Raw genomic sequence first — 19,441 nt, forward strand, 5'->3', positions numbered from 1 at the left:
GGAAAATTTTGAGCATGTTCAAAACTTTTAACGGACGTCCAACGGATGAAGTGTCCGTTGAACATCCGGGTAGTTGTCCGTTTTGTATCCGTTGTCTGTTATACATCCTTGTTTTGACCAGACACAAATTTACCAACGGACTTTTATCCGTTAGACGTCCGTTCGTGCTATCCAGTAAGGTGTGACCACAGCTTGAGATACAGAAACGTATAGATTTAAAAACGAAAAAACATGTGGTATGATTGTCAATTAAACAACTCTTCATAAGTGATCAAATGACATAGCAATAAAAAGCTCTAGTTTATGGTTGTTTTTACTAAGTAATCAAATTATATGCTCATATGACTTTGATCAGAAACATACAATACATGTCTCATCATTGACGATATAAACAACCTTTTCACCATTAAAATGTGTTTAATTGCAAATATTTTCATGGTGCAGTGCATGTGTATAACAATATTTTTCATATGTATCTGTGCATTACTACTTATACAATCGTAAACAATTGCTCTATATATATGACGTTGGATTGTCTCGTTGGCGTCCTTTTATTCACATTTCAATTGCAAAGAGTCGTGTGCGCTTATTGCACCTATATAATATGAAAATTTTATAACAAATACTCAATCATCATCCATCTGTTCAACAGTTTTATTGAGAAATCGAAGGGAAAATTGAAGAGACAAGAATACTGAAGTAATTCATAACTAAAATTTATCATACAATAAAAGATCTGTAATTCTTCCTGCTTCTTTGCAGTGTTATAAAACATATTTCACAGGATTTTAAACATAATTATACACTACCATACAAAGTTATTAGAAAAGGACTCTGCAGGTCATTAGGCAAAATATCGAGATGCATTTGTATCGCTTTTAGAGTTTAGTACATGAGGCTATCCTCGTCGAGAAACGTAGTGTTCAAATATTTAATCGAATACGTCCAACACAATTAACTACTGCCGCGAAGGGCGGATTTAGCAAATATTTTCGAACTTCGAGAAACTAAAGAAATTGAGACTAAAACTTGTTATCTATTAATAGTGTCTACTTGATTGGCGTTTGTGTTCGAGTAATTTATGCGTTACATATTTCTGTAATTATACTTGAAAATGAATGATTCGTTCTGTACAGCTTATCTACCATATATATACAATAGTGTACACTAAATTATTATAACCATAACAGATTAATTGTAATATTCAACCTCCTCCATAACAGAGCAATTGTAATATTGAACCTCCTCCATAACAGAGTAATTGTAATATTCAACCTCCTCCATAACAGAGTAATTGTAATATTCAACCTCCTCCATAACAGAGTAATTGTAATATTCAACCTCCTCCACCTAGACGATTAATGTAATCGGTAACATTCCTCCTATTAATATAGTCCATATAATTGCCATCTAATAATCGTTTGCCATTATTTTGTACCATCCAGCATTCTATTTTAGAGTTAGTTGCTAAATTCAACCGTCTGCCTAGTGATGCAAACACTTTTCGTGGCTTTCTAGTGTTTCCGTGAACTTTTAATTTGCCACGAGTGCGTCCATTTTTAAGAGTCTTTTTCTTCTCTAATGTCACTTTTCTGTATAAAAATTGCCCTAAAATGTAATATAAAATGTATTTCTTGAATGAAAAATGAGAAAGTACAACGCGAGAGCAAAAACAATACTAATATGATGAGAAAATTGAAAGCTCCGAATATTCCGATGAGTATTCGCTAAACAAGATTGTTATCATGAATGACGATCATAGGTTATGGTTGTAAAAGAACTTTTCTATACCGCATATATTTACGCCATCACGAGTTGGTTGACCGTTATGGAATAACCGTTTCACGGATATTTTCCTTACGTCGTAACTACAATTCCCTTCCCTTTCATAAATGTGACCTACCGAATTAAGACTATTTACCGGATTTGTTATCACGTAAGCAACACGACGGGTGCCACATGTGGAGCAGGATCTGCTTACCCTTCCGGAGCACCTGAGATCACTCCTAGTTTTTTGGCGGGGTTCGTGTTGTTTATTTTAGTTTTCTATGTTGTGTCATGTGTGCTGTTGTTTGTTTGTCTTTTTCAGTTTTAGCCATGGCGTCAGTTCGTTTTAGATTTATGAGTTTGACTGTCCCTTTGGTATCTTTCGTCCCTCTTTTACTGTCATTAGTCATTCAGCTTAGGAGTTTTTCATAAATCAGGTATCTTTGATAGCCACTGAATTTCTATGTTTTCAATTAATGATTAACATGTACGTGGTATTAAAAGTTGAGGTACAAATTTAGTTTGGTATCCACCACGGTATAATACTAGAAAATGAGCAAATATCTTCTTAGCCCTTCAAACGTAAAAGAAGTAGAAGGCTTCTGGTCCTTTTTTAAAAAGACATTAGAACGGAGGACAAGAGACTCTTGATTTATTTTTTATAAAAAGATTGTTTGCTTTTTACTTGTACATGTTTTATGGAATATGTTTTCCTAGATATGTGTTTTTGTCCTTGTTAGTATTTATATTACGTTTATATGTTATCTCTTAGAATGTTTATGTCTCAAATCTTTTTTATATATATGACAATAAAATTAAATTTATAAAAAGTAAATGCTTAAGCATAACGGTTATAATGGCGAATGGTATGTTTAAGAATTAAAAAGCCTATGGAATGACTTACCTAGTAAACCATGAGTGGACTCAGAAAATCCACGATCTTCTACAATATAAAATCCCAGGAAATCAACCTTTCCTGCACGTTTTTGTGACTTGGTTCTCGTATGTTTCATGACTAATAACGTAATTCTGTTTGGAAACATTACAACAATCATTTCCCCTGTCCCGTCTGTTACAATTTTTGTTTTATATGATGTCATTACTTCTGATGACAACCATTTATGAACATCACCATTTAATATCCATCTTTCAGGGGTAATGCTTATATGCGTTCCAAAACCAGAAATTACTATACTTCCAAGATAGGTTTTTAGCTCTTGGCTGCTGTCATCTTCTTTTCGTTTCTTTCTGATAAATATTCGTTTGTTTGATACAATTATGCCATTAACAACAATACCTGTGAAAGAATCAAAACTGTTTAAGCCTGTTACCTCCTAAAGAAAAGAAGTATCACCAATTTCTAATATGAAGTTCCTTTTTGAATACCATCAATACCATCAATACCATGAAACTATGTATTTAAAATGTATTCGAAATGGCAGATGAAGACTCAATTAAATTGGCTTAGTAAATGCAGTGAGGCTACAGAAAGATTTTAATGTTAAGAATAGCTTTTACCCAGCCTACCTGTTAAAACCATAAAATTCACTTAAACATCACTATTTATGACCGCAAAATTTTGTTTAAGTTTTTGATTCACTCTTACCAACTTTTGATTGGTGAAGTCTTGTTGTTTTGTGTGTAGCTGTTGTCACGACGGGTGCAATGTGTTAAGTAGGAACTGCTAAACCGTCCGGAGCACTTGATATCACTCTTGGTTTAGTGGGATTCGTGCTGCTTAGTCTTGAGTTTCGTGGTTGTATTTTGGATATTGTTGTTTTTCTTTTGATCATTTTAACTTTTTTGCCTTCGAATAATGAGTTTGAATATCCCTTTTGTATTATTCGCCCCTCCTTTTTTAAAACCAGGAAGAACCTACAAATAGACTTACAGAGATAAAGTTTGCTTCAATAATAGTTATCAAAGGTACCAGGATTATAATTTAGTACGCCAGACGCGCGTTTCGTCTACATAAGACTCATCAGTGACGCTCATATCAAAATATTTATAAAGCCAAACAAGTACAAAGATTGTTAATAAGTTTGTTTAAGCTTTCAGCTGATAAACAATGAATATCCAACAAACTATTCGCGAGAAAGCTTAACATGGTGGGAAAGTTGAACTCTTTGGTTACAAAGAACATAAGCTGTAAGGGTCGTATAACCCATTTACCTGAAATTTCGTCTCTGACTAGATTAATAATATCTCCAGGTATACCCATGATATCAAAGCATACAGATGTATCAATCCCTTTCATGTGTACTATAAAATGGGGATCGTTGTCAACTACATTATAAAAAAATATGTACTATTAGTATAAGATCAAATATTTCCTTATTTCTTTTAAGACTCTTAAGCCATTTAGAAATTTCTGACATTTTATTTTATTTCGTTCAAATGACTACCAGATGACCAAAATATTTTGATGTACACAAAAATGCATCAGAAATGTAAACGCAATAATTTAAAATCGCATTTTGAAACATTTTATATGAATTAAAACTTTTCTCAAAATCGTAAAAAAAAGCGCATTTAAGTCTAAAATTACAAATCGCAATAATAAATGCACGCAATAATATCTGTATTTACAGTTCATTTTATTATGCATTTTTCAATTTTAAAATTGAATATGAAACACTGAAAGCATTAATCAATACAAAAATATATACGTACCAAAGGACGGCGAAGTCATTGTAAAAGCTTGTGCTTGTGGAATGTTGTTACTCCAATAAGAATATGGATCATCTGACGCTCCAAATTCGTTGTCTGAAAAAACAAAATGATTCATATAAATATGTTACAAGAAATGAACACACAGGACTTATTTTGGTATAAACATTAAATATGTCTGTCAAATAAATAAAACTGAATAAAAAACCATTTCGTATTTCTTGTGGATAATAGGATGTGCACTGTATATGTCAAAGAGAGACAACCCAACGACATAACAAACCAAAAAACAAAATATCAACTACCAATTAAGGTACCTTTGTATTTTAAGAATTCAAATATACTGCATTTAACGCGTTCTTGATATTCTCAAGTACTAATAAACTCTATACATTGTACTAATAACATTCTGTAGTACAGTGACTAGACATTTCCTGGTATCTTATAGCGACGCATAACATACATCTATAATATATACCATTAAATCATTACATAATAAAATAAGAATGTCGTTGATGAATACACACTATAGTACGACATAAGTACATTGGAAAGAACCACACAAACACAGAAGTTCTCTCTTTAATCAACCAAGTCAAAATTTCGAAAGAAAAAAATCATCTTATATCTTGGATAAAAAAAGTATTTCAAATACGATGTTCTCGCCATTATACCATGTTGATGTAGTTCCTGGAATTTTTTAATTGTTTAAAAGTATCTATTGTGAGTTTTTTAAGTCACCAAAGTAACATACATTTACGTCAATTACGAATTTATTTCGCGGAGAGTTTATCAACCTTGTGTTGACATAAATATTACTGAAATGGCCATGCTTCATCCAGAATTCGACAATACTGATAAACTGATTAATGAAATAAACATAAATAGAGCATTTGAAAACATGAAAACAACACATTTGAAATTGCATCCGTTCAAAACGCTTTACTGGATTTACCTTCATCAGGAAAGCCCAAAGCAGAATGTTTGAAAGCCAAGGATGTATTAGAACCAAAACACTTGCATTTATTTTATAACATATGCATTTAGTATTCCAGTTTTGGATAAAAAAAAAATTGCACAGTGTTGACATAATGCATGTATCAACTTTCACAAGTTGCTATTTTTATAGGTCTTGTCGTTCGTAAGAATTATTGACCTGCTCAACCCGATTTGGATCAAGAAAATATTGCAGTCATGTATAAACAATTAACATTTTGAACATGTGTTTCGGAGAAGAGAAATCTGACCTCTCCCCTGCGCAAGAGCAACAAAAATATACTTACCGTTAGGATCTATAACGTTGTTTTGACCTCTATTTAAAGGTGTAGTCACAACCATAGATGTTAATGGTGTTACAAAGTTATACTGTAAAATAAAATAGATATCTAATCTTTTCCACAGATTATAATACGTAATTGTCGCTAAAGAATGCTGCCACATTCTGTATGTATGTGCCTGTCCAAAGTCAGGAGCCTGTAATTCAGTGGTTGTCGTTTGTTTACGTGTTAAATATTTGTTTTTCTTACATTTTTTGCACATAAATTAGGCCGTTAGTTTTCTCGTTTGTATTGTTTTACATAGCTGACTATGCTAAATATGGGCTTTGTTCATTGTTGAAGGCCGTACTGTGGCCTAAAGTTTTTGATTTCTGTGTCATCTTGGTCTCTTGTGGATAGTTGTCTCAATGGCAAGCATACCACATCGTCTTTTTTATATATACAATGTATGTGTGAGAGAAAAACACGATGTAATTATTGAGTACATAAAGAAATAAAGTATTGCTTTCTATCACCACTTTTGAAACTTTATTTCACTTTATTTTGCCTTTAATTTTTGGAGATGTGGAGTTTTTTGTAGACGAATCGCGTGTCTGGCCAACCACATGATAAGCCCGGTATCTTTGATGAGTTTTTTTTTATATACATTTCCACTAACTATATTATATATTTTGTTCTTTAAGAAATGTAGTCAAAAGATGTTAAAAACCATACCTTAAGAGCTAGCTTTAAAGCTCGGTATTTCATGTCATGTCTCATTGTCGTATTCAACTCTCGCAATCTATCGTTTAAAAGTTGTTTTATTGTTAAGTAAGCCCACATTTTCTCTGCAATGTGAGAATAACTAAATCCTTCAAATTTCTTTTTCTCACTATGATCTGCTCCGTGTATATAAATATTAGAAGCTGATCTCAGTTCCATTGTGCCATTTAATCCGTTACCCGTGACGGAAAGTCTCAACTCTTGCAAATCTCGCGAGGCTAGTTGTCCAGTAATAATAATTTCTGAACCTTCAAAATAATTTGGAATTAAGGCATTCGTAATTGATGACTTAACTGTCTCTTTACCAATAAACTGGAATGTTAAATTAGAAATTAAAACTGATGACACTTCATCATAAAAACCTGTCAATTGAAGTGTTGCGTCTGAAGCTTCATATATTTTTCTACAAAAAGCATTATTCTGAGCCGACATTTTCTTCATAAAATTATAATCAGCATTTTCACCAAAAGCAAGACTAAAAATCGGAACACCTCTTGTGTTTCGTCCTTGTATCGAGTTTAATATTTTAGCAGTATCGGTTTCACCAGCTGTTGGATCTCCATCTGTCAGAAATATTATCACAGGTGTAGTGTCACTATCACTTATGTTTTTATTCAGTATTGCACTTAGTCCTTCTAACACAGCGTCATTAATATTCGTCCCTGAAAATTATAACATCAATCATTTTTTTTTATTTTCAATGTTCATAGTAAACATTTTTAATAAAGGAGTGACGAAAGATACTGAAGTCACATTCAAACTCATAAGTAGACAATAAACTGGCAACGTCAGGACTAAATCAAGAAAATAAAAACAGATACACAACAATTCACAAAACACAAATTAGAAAACTAAAGACCTAGCAACACGAACCCCATCAAAATCTGGTATTGTTCCGGAAGGGTATGCAGATAAATAAAATATATTGCTGGAGTTGACTTAATGAAGGTTTCCTAATATAGAATTTGCTGTGTATTGAGATGGGAGGCTATTGAAAAAAATGTTACAAATCGTAAACATGAAGTTGTCCTTTGAATGTTTAACGGACACCGTAATGATTTGGTTGACCGTATATAATATATGCAGACGACGGGTATGGTTCTCTGGTCATATCTGCAATCATGTTCTTTTTTTCTGTGTTTGACGTGTTTTGTAGGCTGTTGTTTGATTGGTTTTCTGTGTTTGACGTGTTTTGTGGGCTGTTGTTTGATTGGTTTTCTGTGTTTGACGTGTTTTGTGGGCTGTTGTTTGATTGGTTTTCTGTGTTTGGCGTGTTTTGTGAGCTGTTGTTTGATTGGTCTTCTGTGTTTTACGTCACGGTTTTGTGAGCTGTTGTTTGATTGGTTTTCTTTCTATTTCGCTTTTCTTTATAGTCATGATGTTGTCTATGTATATAATAAAAAAAAAATTATGATGGAGTTTTGATTTGATTTATTGTTAGTTTACTTTACACAAATATTAAAAAGATGTAATACGATTGCTAATAAGACTATCTACCAAAAAGGAGATACCATAAGTATACTATATTAAAGAGTGTGCTTACCTATGTTTATCAAACCTTCACTTATGGTGTGCTGCAGGTTTTCAGTTAATAAAAATACATATAAATTTAAATGAAGCTGATCCTTGAAAATGTGCAGACAAAACTTGTACTTGTCTACATCATTTAAATTTGTTCTAATGTCATTCTCTCTAGCGAAAATCTTTAACAAAGGCTTATCACAATAACAGGAATGCGTAATGGGAAATTGTTGGAGACAGTTTAGTGGTTTTAAAGTGGATAATCTTTAATACTTAAATAATGTTTTAGGTTTTGTTATGACTTAGACTTTTATGAAAACCAATCCAGAGATCGCATGAATCGTAGTTTTACTTTATAATTGTTTAAGCTAAATGAGAAACGAATTTTAAACAATCTATATTTTTAGCCGACTTCCGTATACATAGATATAGGAAGATGTGGTGTGAGTGCCAATGAGACAACTCTCCATCCAAATAATAATTTTCAAAAGTAAACCATTATAGGTCAGTGTACGGCCTTCAACACGGAGCCTTAGCTCACACCGAACAAAAAGCTATAAAGGGCCCAAACTTACTAGTGTAAAACCATTCAAACGGGAAACCAACGGTCTGATCTATATAAAAACGAGAAACACGTATAAAGTACATAAACAAACGACAACTACTGTACATCAGATTCCTGACTTAGGACAGGTGCAAACATTTGCAGCGGGATTAAACGCTTTAATGGTACTAAACCGTCTCCCTTTTTCTGAAACAATAGCATAACATCACAACATAGAAACAATATATTCCGTATACATGTTCACATACTTACATCCATCAGCAGTTAAATTCTTGATAAACGTTTTTGCAGAATCTATTGCATCAGGTGTGGCATATTCAACTGGCAAATCGGTTGACCATCTTGATATTTTATCATTAAATTCTATGATGTTGAATAAATCATTTTCTTGTAAATCGTCTAAAATTTGCATCATAGCATCTTTTAGTTGTTGCATTTTTGTACCAATCATTGAACCACTTGTATCCAATATAAACAAAATCCGTCTGGCCATTCGATAGAGACCAGTCGGGGCAAAGAAATGCACAAAGAAGCCATCGACAATCTGTAAATAAATAAATAAATAGTAAGATTAGATTAATCGTTGCTTGCTTAACGACCAGAGTCAATTATTGCATTCTTGGAAGAGTCAGAGTAAAGAGTTATTAGCCAGATTAGAGTTATTCCGCTTATGTCAAATGTGTTTAGACCAAAACACAATTTAATGTCACAATGAATTTTTTTTTCGTGAAATACACAGAAATATTTTTTTTTGTTAATTCTGAAGAATAGTGCAACGTTCTGATTATTGTGCTTTTTCATTAAGTATAGAAGAAAATTATTAACTCCCTTCGGGAAGGTTTTGCACAATGAATAAAGTTTATAAGTATAAGTGGTCATCAATATTTTTTATGATTGTTAATGGTCAGCAATTAAGTCCAAAAATGCATGATCATTCTTTTCCCTTCGCTTGGTTTCATATTCAAGACTATTTGATAAACTTGGCACAAGGAAGTCACAGGTATCACACGTAGTTTCAGATGTAAAAAAGGAGATGAGATGCGAGGTATACGATATTGAAACAAAAACAAAAGTTACGCAAAAACATAGCGTATCTTGAGGTCAAAATACGGTCTTCAATAATAATCGAGTATATATAACACAAATCAAGATCTAATCTAGTCTAAAAATATAATCAATTCCAGATTATATTACTGAAAAGAAAAAAAAACATAAATAAAAGTACTCCTAACAATATTTCTTACTTGGGAATAAGCATAATTTTGTGAAATATAACTGAATTTAGTAGAAAGTAAATCATATTATTTTTAAAAAGTCTGAAGTCATTTAAATCTCTATTTATTTAGTTAACATTTGAAGAATCAGAGTAAGTCATCACTAACTATTGCAATGAAATATTGTGAACGTTTGGAAAGCCATAACAAGGAATATCTTGTAATTATTTTTTTGGGTGTTGGTCTTGATAAATTACACTAATACCGGTATTTACTCGTGTGTCTTTAGTTTTAAAAAAAATATCATTTTGCTCAGAAACAGATGACATCTGCATAACCCAATTAGCTGTTTCAAAGTATCGTACGAGATTTAATTACCCACTGTAAAGTCATTATAACATACATAGTTAACATGAGATGTTTGTATTTTGCTCTGGTATAAATGAAGATTGGCATATCTTACAGTTGCATCTTAAAAGGTTTTCAATATCATAGAGAGCTGTATTCAAGTAAATTTTGCTAACTTTCCCACTAAAGATAAACTTTACAAAATGGTGAAAATCGTCTTACGCGTGTCACATATATATCCCTAAGTTTTGGTAATAGTGTCAATGAGACCACTCTCCATCCAAGTCACAATTTGTAAAAGTAAACCATTTATAGGTCAAAATACGGTCGTCAGTACGGAGCCTTGGTTCAGTATTTTTGTGATTTTGCTTTCACACAGAACAGCAAGCTATAAAGGGCCCCAAAAATAGTATAAAACAATCCAAACTAGAAAACCAACAGTTTAATCTTTATAAAAAAAGTGTTTATGCAATTTCGATCTAAAACTAACTTACTAGCACATCGCCAGCATCCAATTTTCTATCAACATCATATTCAACGATGAACAAGCCCGAGAGTCCATGCATCGAAGCTCGAATTTGATCTTCACGTGATGGATTATATCTTATAAAGGCTGATGTCGGCGAAGTTCTATCCACAATCGCATATCTGTTTCGAACTGTGCAGAAAATAAATTAAAAGTTATATTCTTCCATGCAAATGCAGAGTTAATAGCTTGTCAGTTATTCTTCGGTCATGCATTTTTGTACTTACCCTTCCGGAGCACCTGCGATCACCCCTAGTTTTTGATGGGGTTTGTGTTGTTTATTCTTTATGTTTTCTATGTTGTGTCATGTGTACTATTGTTTGTCTGTTTGTCCTTTTCATTTTTAGCCATGGCGTTGTCAGTTTATTTTCGATTTATGAGTTTGACTGTCCCTCTGGTATCTTTCGTCCCTCTTTTGTATTGTACACTAGTTTTTATTCTTAATATATGCATAGTACAATTATAGCTGAATAATTTATTTTGATATATAATCATTATTATGTTATGGGGACCTGCTGAAAAATAAAATAATTTGATGTAAAAAGGCTTTTTGATTTCTACAGTATAACAAGTGGCTATCAATCAATATTTATACATATACTGTATATAATATATATCTAAAGCAGTTTTACGACATAAACATTATTTTACTAAACAAAAAAATACATTCCGGAGTTTGCAATATTGTCGTCCAACATGACTTGTAATCGGCAACGGTTACATTAGACGGTGCCCATACAGTTGTTAATTTCTGTGTCAGTAGTGAAGAGTAGTCTAATTGGTAATCATACCACATCTTATTTACAGCACTATATACTTAAGACTCAAGAATGCAGACAACTAGTATGAAAATAAGAAGTGTAGTCTTACGGTCAGCACATATTCCTTAAATAATTGAGAATTTATAGTTTTCAAACTTAGCATGAATCCCTATAAATTGATACATTCCAGCGTCAAATACAAAACGCACCTCCAGTGTTCCGTGTCATGATCCGGGTCAGGAGTCATAATATACAACGGAAAGAAAACAATTATACTAACAAATATCGTTTGTGATCTACTGATTGGCCTCATTACGATATTCTTTATAAGTGCATAAATTACATGTTCTCTGTAATATTACAAGTGGGCTTCAAGTACTATCACTTGACTTTGCTATATTTAGATCGTTTATAGTCCTTCAAAAAATTCCAACAACGGGAAATATTCTTAATGAATTGAGTTGTTTTAGTCATAATGACTGTGATAATAATTTTACATTTAACAAAAAATAGTTGTACACCTTGACTTTGCAAATAGACACTTTTTGATAACATTAACAGTACCAATTTTTCTGCACCAGATGCGCATTTTTAACCTTTCTTGATTTGCATGGTAAGATATTAGAAAAAAAAACTGTCAAATTCAGAAGCGGTAATCAGTATGAAAATATTAGTGTTTCATTAAAATTCATGAATGAGTTTGTGACCATGATAATCAGAACTCATTCTCGTTATCATCTTCAAACATTTTAACGTTACGACAAAAGAACTTTAAGAGCTTCAACCTTACCATTAAGAAACCTAGTAACATTAACAATGTTCTGATTGTCGAAATTTTATTTCATTGGCCATATAAATATCTAAAGCTTGTACCGATACCTTTTTCTGTATTTTTCTCAATTTTTAACACCTGCACTTTTTTTTTCATTATAAATATACGTTTTAGCAGTTTGAATTTAAGATTGTTCTACATTTTGGTCACCGATCCTTACTTTTTTTGTTCTTTTATCGTTTTCCTGTAAGGTACCAATAAAACAGATGTAAAAACTGCAAGACTGTTTCGAGTTCAAAGAGAAGACACTATTTATAAAACCCGATTGCAGTGATACTTCTATCAAGGTTATCCAAGGGGGGAGTCAAACGATTAAGATGCGCTTAAAATAACTTGTTACCTTTGATGTTATGACCACTGCGTTCGAGATTCCGTTAAACTTTGATCTTATTAGATTGCTTACTATACATACTAATTGAGAACAGAATTATCACATGGTTTATACAAAAACTTATAACAGCTTATGTTGTGAGAAATTGTCTGCTTATATTTTTTTAAATACATGCAGCAATAATAAATTAAAAAAGATTTTACTTGACCATTTGTCAGTTAAATAAATGATGTACTTTTGTTAAATTTGAAAAATCAAGAAATTGTTTATAAAATGTATACTATAAGTCGAAAGAGCATCAGTTAAAGAGAACACAATGAGCTAAAATTATTGATAGGTTATGGGGTTCTTTTTTAAGATATTTTAGTTTTAAAAAATGACGTGGAAAAGGCCGACTCGGACTTTTACCTTACACTTGCACTGGTATTATTTTGGTCTCAACTCGAAAAGAAAAAAATTTAGAATTTTGGGAAATGGGTGTTATGGGGCAAAAGTATTCGTAGGAAAAAAATAAGGAGTCCCAACATCTGACACAAATTTCCAAAACCTCAACTAAGTACATACTCAAGTATAAGTACCTGCTGTATTATAATTTGAAAGAATATCATTTCGCAAAGGTGGAACTCTTAGTAAGGTTATCTCTCTTGATTCCTGTATATATACTTCTATTCGGAAGTCGTCAACTATCTGTCGAGGATTTATGTAAATGGTATGGTCGTAACTGCCACGCCGACGCTGTAAAATCTCATTATATGTCAAGTAAAACGTGACTTCACTTAAGGCTGCGACGTTGATGGCAACTTTGAATTTGTTCGTATCTCTTGGTCTGAAAATAAATGAAGTTTTTGTTTAGTAAATGGTATAAAGAACAGAAAGCATATATTTGTTTTATGATCACATTGTAAAGTGAATATCCTGATTTTTCATGTTGTATTCAAAAAATGAAGTTAAGTTTCAGATAGACCCTCCTCTTTCTAAATTTCTTTAAGTTATCATGATTAATTATATCATAGTGTAAACTTGATTCAAAGCATCGGGCTAACGCCCTCGGGAATATATACATAGCCGATGACTGGTACGTCTTTCGGTATTGTCAGATACTGAATAAAATGTATTATGATTAATAGCTAGTGAACTTCATTGAGTTTCTTTGATTTATTTGTTCTTGTTGAACATATATATATATATATCCCAGTAAACGTCAGACATAAATCTCATTGAGTCGTTACTGATTATTTCTACACGCGTTTTACATTTTCTTAAATGGAAATATTACATAACCAGTGTAAGGCCTTATTTTGGATTGTATCTGCTTTCAACATTAGATTAGGGTTTGGACTTTCAAATAGTTTGACGTCGAGCATTTCCAAAGAGACATTACTTGCTGAATGCATATCTAAAATGGAACCGTCAATGTTATTTAAGCTCTATTTTATGCGTAATAAGAAATCCCATCACTGCCAACCAATGCGCAGGAGAGTTGAGCATAAATTGTTCACATGCGATATTTAGAGTGATATCTTTTCTTTTGCATGTTTATGACATCTTCTGGATATTACAATAGTCTCTTCTGTACAAAATTCTCTAGCTTATATTATCCCATTTTATCCATAAAATTGAATTGATATAGTTTTGAAAATCTCGACTATACTTTTACAGTTTCACGAGCCAAATACTGGCTCGTATCATACCTCCTCGTCTGAGGGAACTTTTGAATCTCTTACTTCATTCCAACGTGTCCTGCCGATTGTCCACGCTGGCGTGCTTGATCGTACTGCTTCTTTGCGGTTTCTTTATCTTTTATTTCTCCAATATATCGTTTGCCCATTATCTCTCTGCAAAGTTTAATAAATTGTAAAAGCATTTTTTAACCACTTATCTTCGAGTTTATTTTCTTCTTTATCGAGATCGACTTATTGTCTGTGCAAATGGCTATCATTTGTACGTAGACACATTTGTACGCAGCGACTTTCTTGCTTTGATTTCTTTTGTTTGTGTCAGTAAGTATAAATAGAAGAGAAAGAAACAGAATGGAGAAAAAAGAATACATTATCTCTTCATACAAACATTAATCATTTTTTTTCAGTCTGCACTTGTCTACTGTACTAAAACAGATTTTGATTAAAACGCCTCTTACAACAATAAATCTTTATCATAATCTGTACTTGTCAAACAAAGGAACACTTTGAAAAAAAACTTGCCTATGAAATGAATAAGACTTGAACTTGAATATGTTAGGTTTGTGAGTTAATTTAATACAGCGAATTTAAAAGTAGTGGGCTACCTTTTTTCTCTCTAACAATATCCCTACTTATTGATGGTTTGCCCTTTCTGTTGTGCGGGTAAAAAACAGATGCCATGAATTGGGTAAGTGCATGACACTGCGCGCATTTGTGAATTAATGTGTTCTTCGGTCACTCGTTCGATATGTTTCTCTATTTGAATTCTTCGATTAGTTATTCTATAACTTATTGTAACTCATCATATAGAAAACTAAAAATAAAGTTACACGAGTCATTTACAGAGGTGAAAGTTCTAAGATACTACAATTCCACAAAACCCAAATTGTGGTTAAATGGAGCATTTGAACGAATGTGTAAACTTTAATCTATAGTAATATGATCAAATAACTACATGTATATACTTGCAGTGAAAAGTTTGATATGAAAGCAGCTTCTGGTAGGGTAACGTCAAATATGGTTTCTCTGTCTTTTAAGTCTTCGTTTAGAATAGAGCTCGTCACGTGGGTGGTTGCAAATCTGTACTGTATTTCGGAACGTATATGAAGTGCGACAATTCTTAATCTCTGCAAATAAATAACAGGAAATTTAGAAATGTGTAACTTTGGTACAAAAAATGCGTCATGTTCTTATACATTTATACAATTGTACTTATAGCTTGCAAGATTCAATCATAAAACAATTTTGTTTTTTTCCAATCGAATGGATATGGATATTGTCAATTTTTACACCCACTTGTTCACACTCTGCATGCTTTATTAATTGTGTTAATATGCATTTGATCATTTGGGTGTGTTATTTGTTTTGCTTGAAGATTTCAGCTCTAAACAAAATGAATATAAGCCGATGCTGAGTATGCGTTGATGAGACAGCAACTTAGCGACGCATATATCAAAATTACATCACATATATATTTTTTTAAATGTGACAGAAGGTCATTTTGAAATATTAGATAAGAAACAGTGTAAAAGAAAAAAAAAGCATTTTGAGATGCTGTAAAAATATTTGAAAAGTAAGTAAAGGCAACAATAGTATACCGATGTTTAATAGTCATAAATCGATTAAGCGAAAACAAATCCGGGTCACAAACCAAAACCGAGAGAAACACAGCAACATCAGAGGAAACAACGAACAACAGAAACACTGAACTGCAACAAAAACAAAAACAAACACCATCATACATAGAAACGGACTATTTGACAACAATTGCTAAATGTATTCCATTGAAAATGCCAAGATCTATGTTTTGGACTTATATACAAGAAAAAAGGCGGACATTATGTGTCTGAAGATATAAATTGCCATGTAAGTTAATACTCTTGCTGTTCTGTATTCAAGAACATAAACATGTCTACACTGTACCACGCACGCCTTTGTATTGATAACAATGCATTCACATTGATTTTTGACATATTGATATGTTCAACACATAATTTTATATCATACATATGTATATAAACTTGTGCTATCGTGTTGCATACTGTCAGGGTAATTGATAAGAAAACATTGTTATTAGTTTTTACTATTTCACTTGCCAATTAATTAGCAATTTAGTACCGTAAATTGTTCTTATCATTCTCAAATCGACGTGGAGGAAAAAAATATTGGAGCTTTGTGTTGAATCTATCTGTCATCGATAACAAGTGTCTATTTGCAACACCTCAAAATAAACAAAAGACTTAAATAAGAATCAGAACACCTGGTTTTGACGTTGATGCATTCGAAGACATACTGAAAACATAAAATTAGGGGTATCAAATAACTAAATGCATCCATTAAAATTATATTTAATGCTTAACCTGCCTTTCAACATCAAAGAGTCTCGGTTCGATAATTCAGCTGTTAGCAATTCCTGGGAGAATGTGAATTTATGAAAATTTCAAAATTTTGATTCTGATATCATAACATTATGAATTAACTTTTTTTAAAAGACGTGTGGTGTTCGCTGAATCTATCAATTGGAAATTCAGCACTTTTAGATTTAGGAAAAAACTTTTTTGCAGGTTTTTTATTTTAAAATCGTCCATGATAAAATTTCTAGATAAAAAACCGGTACCTTTAGTTACAAAAAGATATTCAAGAGGGTTGGTATTTGGTTGCTGTCCTCATGTTATATATATGATTTTCGTTTGATTTCTTTTTCTTTTATGACAATTAAAAAAAAATAAAGAACAAACATTTGTCTACGTCATTTTTAAATTAAAGACTAAGCAACACAAAACCGAAGTGTAATCAGTTCCTGCTCTCACTACAAACTCCTCAGAGTCTGAATTGACCAGTTTTTGTGCTCGACCAGTAAAATCAAGCACACATTTTACTTGACTAGTCTCGACATTGTCTCGACTGTACTTAACTGTACTTAAGTGTACTCGACTAGGTCTCGACTTTACTTAATTAGTCTGATTCAGTACTTGATGATCTTTGTGTAGTCTGAAATGGTCTTGACCAAGGCTCGACCTGTCTCGACCTGTCTCGACTAGTCTCGACTCAGTCTCAACCAGTCTCGACCTGTCTCGACTAGTCTTGACCTTCAAATTTAGTTTTGACTGGTGTAAATCAGCCCATCTAACTAAATCAAATATTGATCTTACAAAATTCAAGCTTATTAGGTAGTTTAATTTATTGCTGTGAAATGAAAGAATTTAATTTTACAATATGTAAAAAAAAATTATTATATAAAAATTCAGATAGGCATCTTTAATTTTTTTTATAACTTTTTCAAATCAACTTGGATTTTCATCAAACTATGCAGATATCTTAGATATATATCAAGCTTACTGAATCCCATTTCATTTAGTTTTTTGTTGTATTGCTGTATAATTTAAGAATTAAAGTAATTTTGGTAAAAAAAGCTAGGATTTGCAATTCGGACAAAATAGAGATAGTACACTTTAATTTTTTTAATAACTTTTTCAAATCAACTTGGATTTTCATCAAACTATGCAGCTATCTTACATATATATCAAGCTTACTGAATCCCATTTCATTTAGTTTTTTGTTGTATTGCTGTAAAATTTAAGAATTAAAGTAATCTTGGTATAAAAAGCTAGGATTTGCAATTCGGACAAAATAGAGATAGTACACTTTAATTTTTTTAATAACTTTTTCAAATCAACTTGGATTTGAATCAAACTATGCAGCTATCTTACATATATATCAAGCTTACTGAATCCCATTTCATTTAGTTTTTTGTTGTATTACTGTAAAATTTAAGAATTAAAGTAATCTTGGTAAAAAAAGCTAGGATTTTCAATTTGGACAAAATAGAGATAGTACACTTTAATTTTTTTAATAACTTTTTCAAATCAACTTGGATTTTCATCAAACGATGCAGATATCTTAAATGTATACTAAGCTTACTAAATCCCAGGTCATTTTGTTTTTTGTTGTATTGCTGTCAAATTTAAGAATTAAATTAATCTAGGTCAAAAAAGCTAGAATTTGCAGTTCGAACAAAATAGAGATAGTACACTTTAATTTTTTTTATAACTTTTTAAATTCAACTTGGATTTTATTGAAACTATATAGCTACCTTGGTGATGTATTCTTCCTACTGAATCCCAGGTTGTTATAAAGTTTGTTGTATTGCTGTCAAATTTAAGAATTAATTTAATCTAGGTAAAAAAAGCTAGGATTTGCAGTTTTGCCAAAATAGAGATGGTACACTTTAATTTTTTTCATAACTTTTTCAAATCAACTTAGATTTTCATGAAACTCTACAAATATCTTTGCAATATATTGATCTTACTGAATCATAGGTTGTTATTTTGTTTGGTGTATTTCTGTCAAATTTAAGAATTTAATTAACCTAGGTCAAAAAGCTACGATATTAGAAATATATCTTTTCTCATAATTTGGGAAAAAGTATATATAAAATATTAATATAATTCCTTTAATGTTTTATTCCTTTTGATATACACTATATAAATATATCAAAAAGGGATGAAACATTAGAAATTATTAAAATAGTTCTTCTGATTTGGGGTGATTTATAAAGCAATACCTTTTGCTTGGGGCAAACTTATTAAAAAGATCACATCTACCAGAGAGTTTTAAATTCTAAATAACATTTATTCAAAGTTGCAACATCCTGTTAAATCTAAATCTCAGGGCTTTTAATTCACTAGATAAGTAATACACGAGTTTAAGAAAAGTAGGGCTTTCTTTTTACCTGTAAAACTCACGTGTACTGATGTAATTAAATCATGTATAGTGTCATGTCATTAAATTTGACAAAAAAATATTTTAAAACTTCATAATAACCTGGGATTTAGTAAGATCACCAAGGTAGCTATAAAGTTTTAATAAAATCCAAGTTGATTTGAAAAAGTTATTAAAAAGCTTAAAGTGTACTATCTCTATTTTGTTCGAACTGCAAATTCTAGCTTTTTTGACCTAGATTAATTTAATTCTTAAATTTGACAGCAATACAACAAAAAACAAAATAACCTGGGATTCAGTAAGCTTAATATATATCTAAGATAGATGCATAGTTTGATGAAAATCCAAGTTGATTTGAAAAAGTTATAAAAAAAATTAAAGTGTACTATCTCTATTTTGTCCGAATTGCAAATCCTAGCTTTTTATACCAAGATTACTATAATTCTTAAATTTTACAGCAATACAA

At 31.6% G+C, this 19,441-nt stretch overlaps 1 protein-coding gene across 3 annotated transcripts in view; it reads right to left on the reverse strand.

The window, feature by feature from the left end:
• Window positions 1–295: 295 nt before the first annotated feature.
• LOC143074535 (inter-alpha-trypsin inhibitor heavy chain H3-like) overlaps window positions 296–19,441 on the reverse strand; it is a 39,295-nt gene continuing 20,149 nt past the window's right edge. Inside the window, exons 2-12 of one of the 3 annotated variants that reach the window (XM_076249948.1) lie at window positions 15,219–15,380; window positions 14,299–14,405; window positions 13,153–13,400; window positions 10,619–10,782; window positions 8,815–9,106; window positions 6,429–7,138; window positions 5,721–5,802; window positions 4,441–4,533; window positions 3,940–4,053; window positions 2,672–3,064; window positions 296–1,608 (exon numbers count right to left, since the gene is read on the reverse strand). In XM_076249948.1, the coding sequence (XP_076106063.1) occupies window positions 1,337–1,608; window positions 2,672–3,064; window positions 3,940–4,053; window positions 4,441–4,533; window positions 5,721–5,802; window positions 6,429–7,138; window positions 8,815–9,106; window positions 10,619–10,782; window positions 13,153–13,400; window positions 14,299–14,405; window positions 15,219–15,380 (2,637 nt within the window). In that variant the 3' untranslated portion in view covers window positions 296–1,336. Of the gene's footprint in view, window positions 1,609–2,671; window positions 3,065–3,939; window positions 4,054–4,440; window positions 4,534–5,720; window positions 5,803–6,428; window positions 7,139–8,814; window positions 9,107–10,618; window positions 10,783–13,152; window positions 13,401–14,298; window positions 14,410–15,218; window positions 15,381–19,441 lie in introns of those variants that run through there. The other 2 variants (XM_076249944.1, XM_076249953.1) reach the window with 2 other exon arrangements.

The sequence above is a fragment of the Mytilus galloprovincialis genome, chromosome 1 (assembly GCF_965363235.1).
Source record: "Mytilus galloprovincialis chromosome 1, xbMytGall1.hap1.1, whole genome shotgun sequence".
Taxonomy (NCBI): domain Eukaryota; kingdom Metazoa; phylum Mollusca; class Bivalvia; order Mytilida; family Mytilidae; genus Mytilus; species Mytilus galloprovincialis.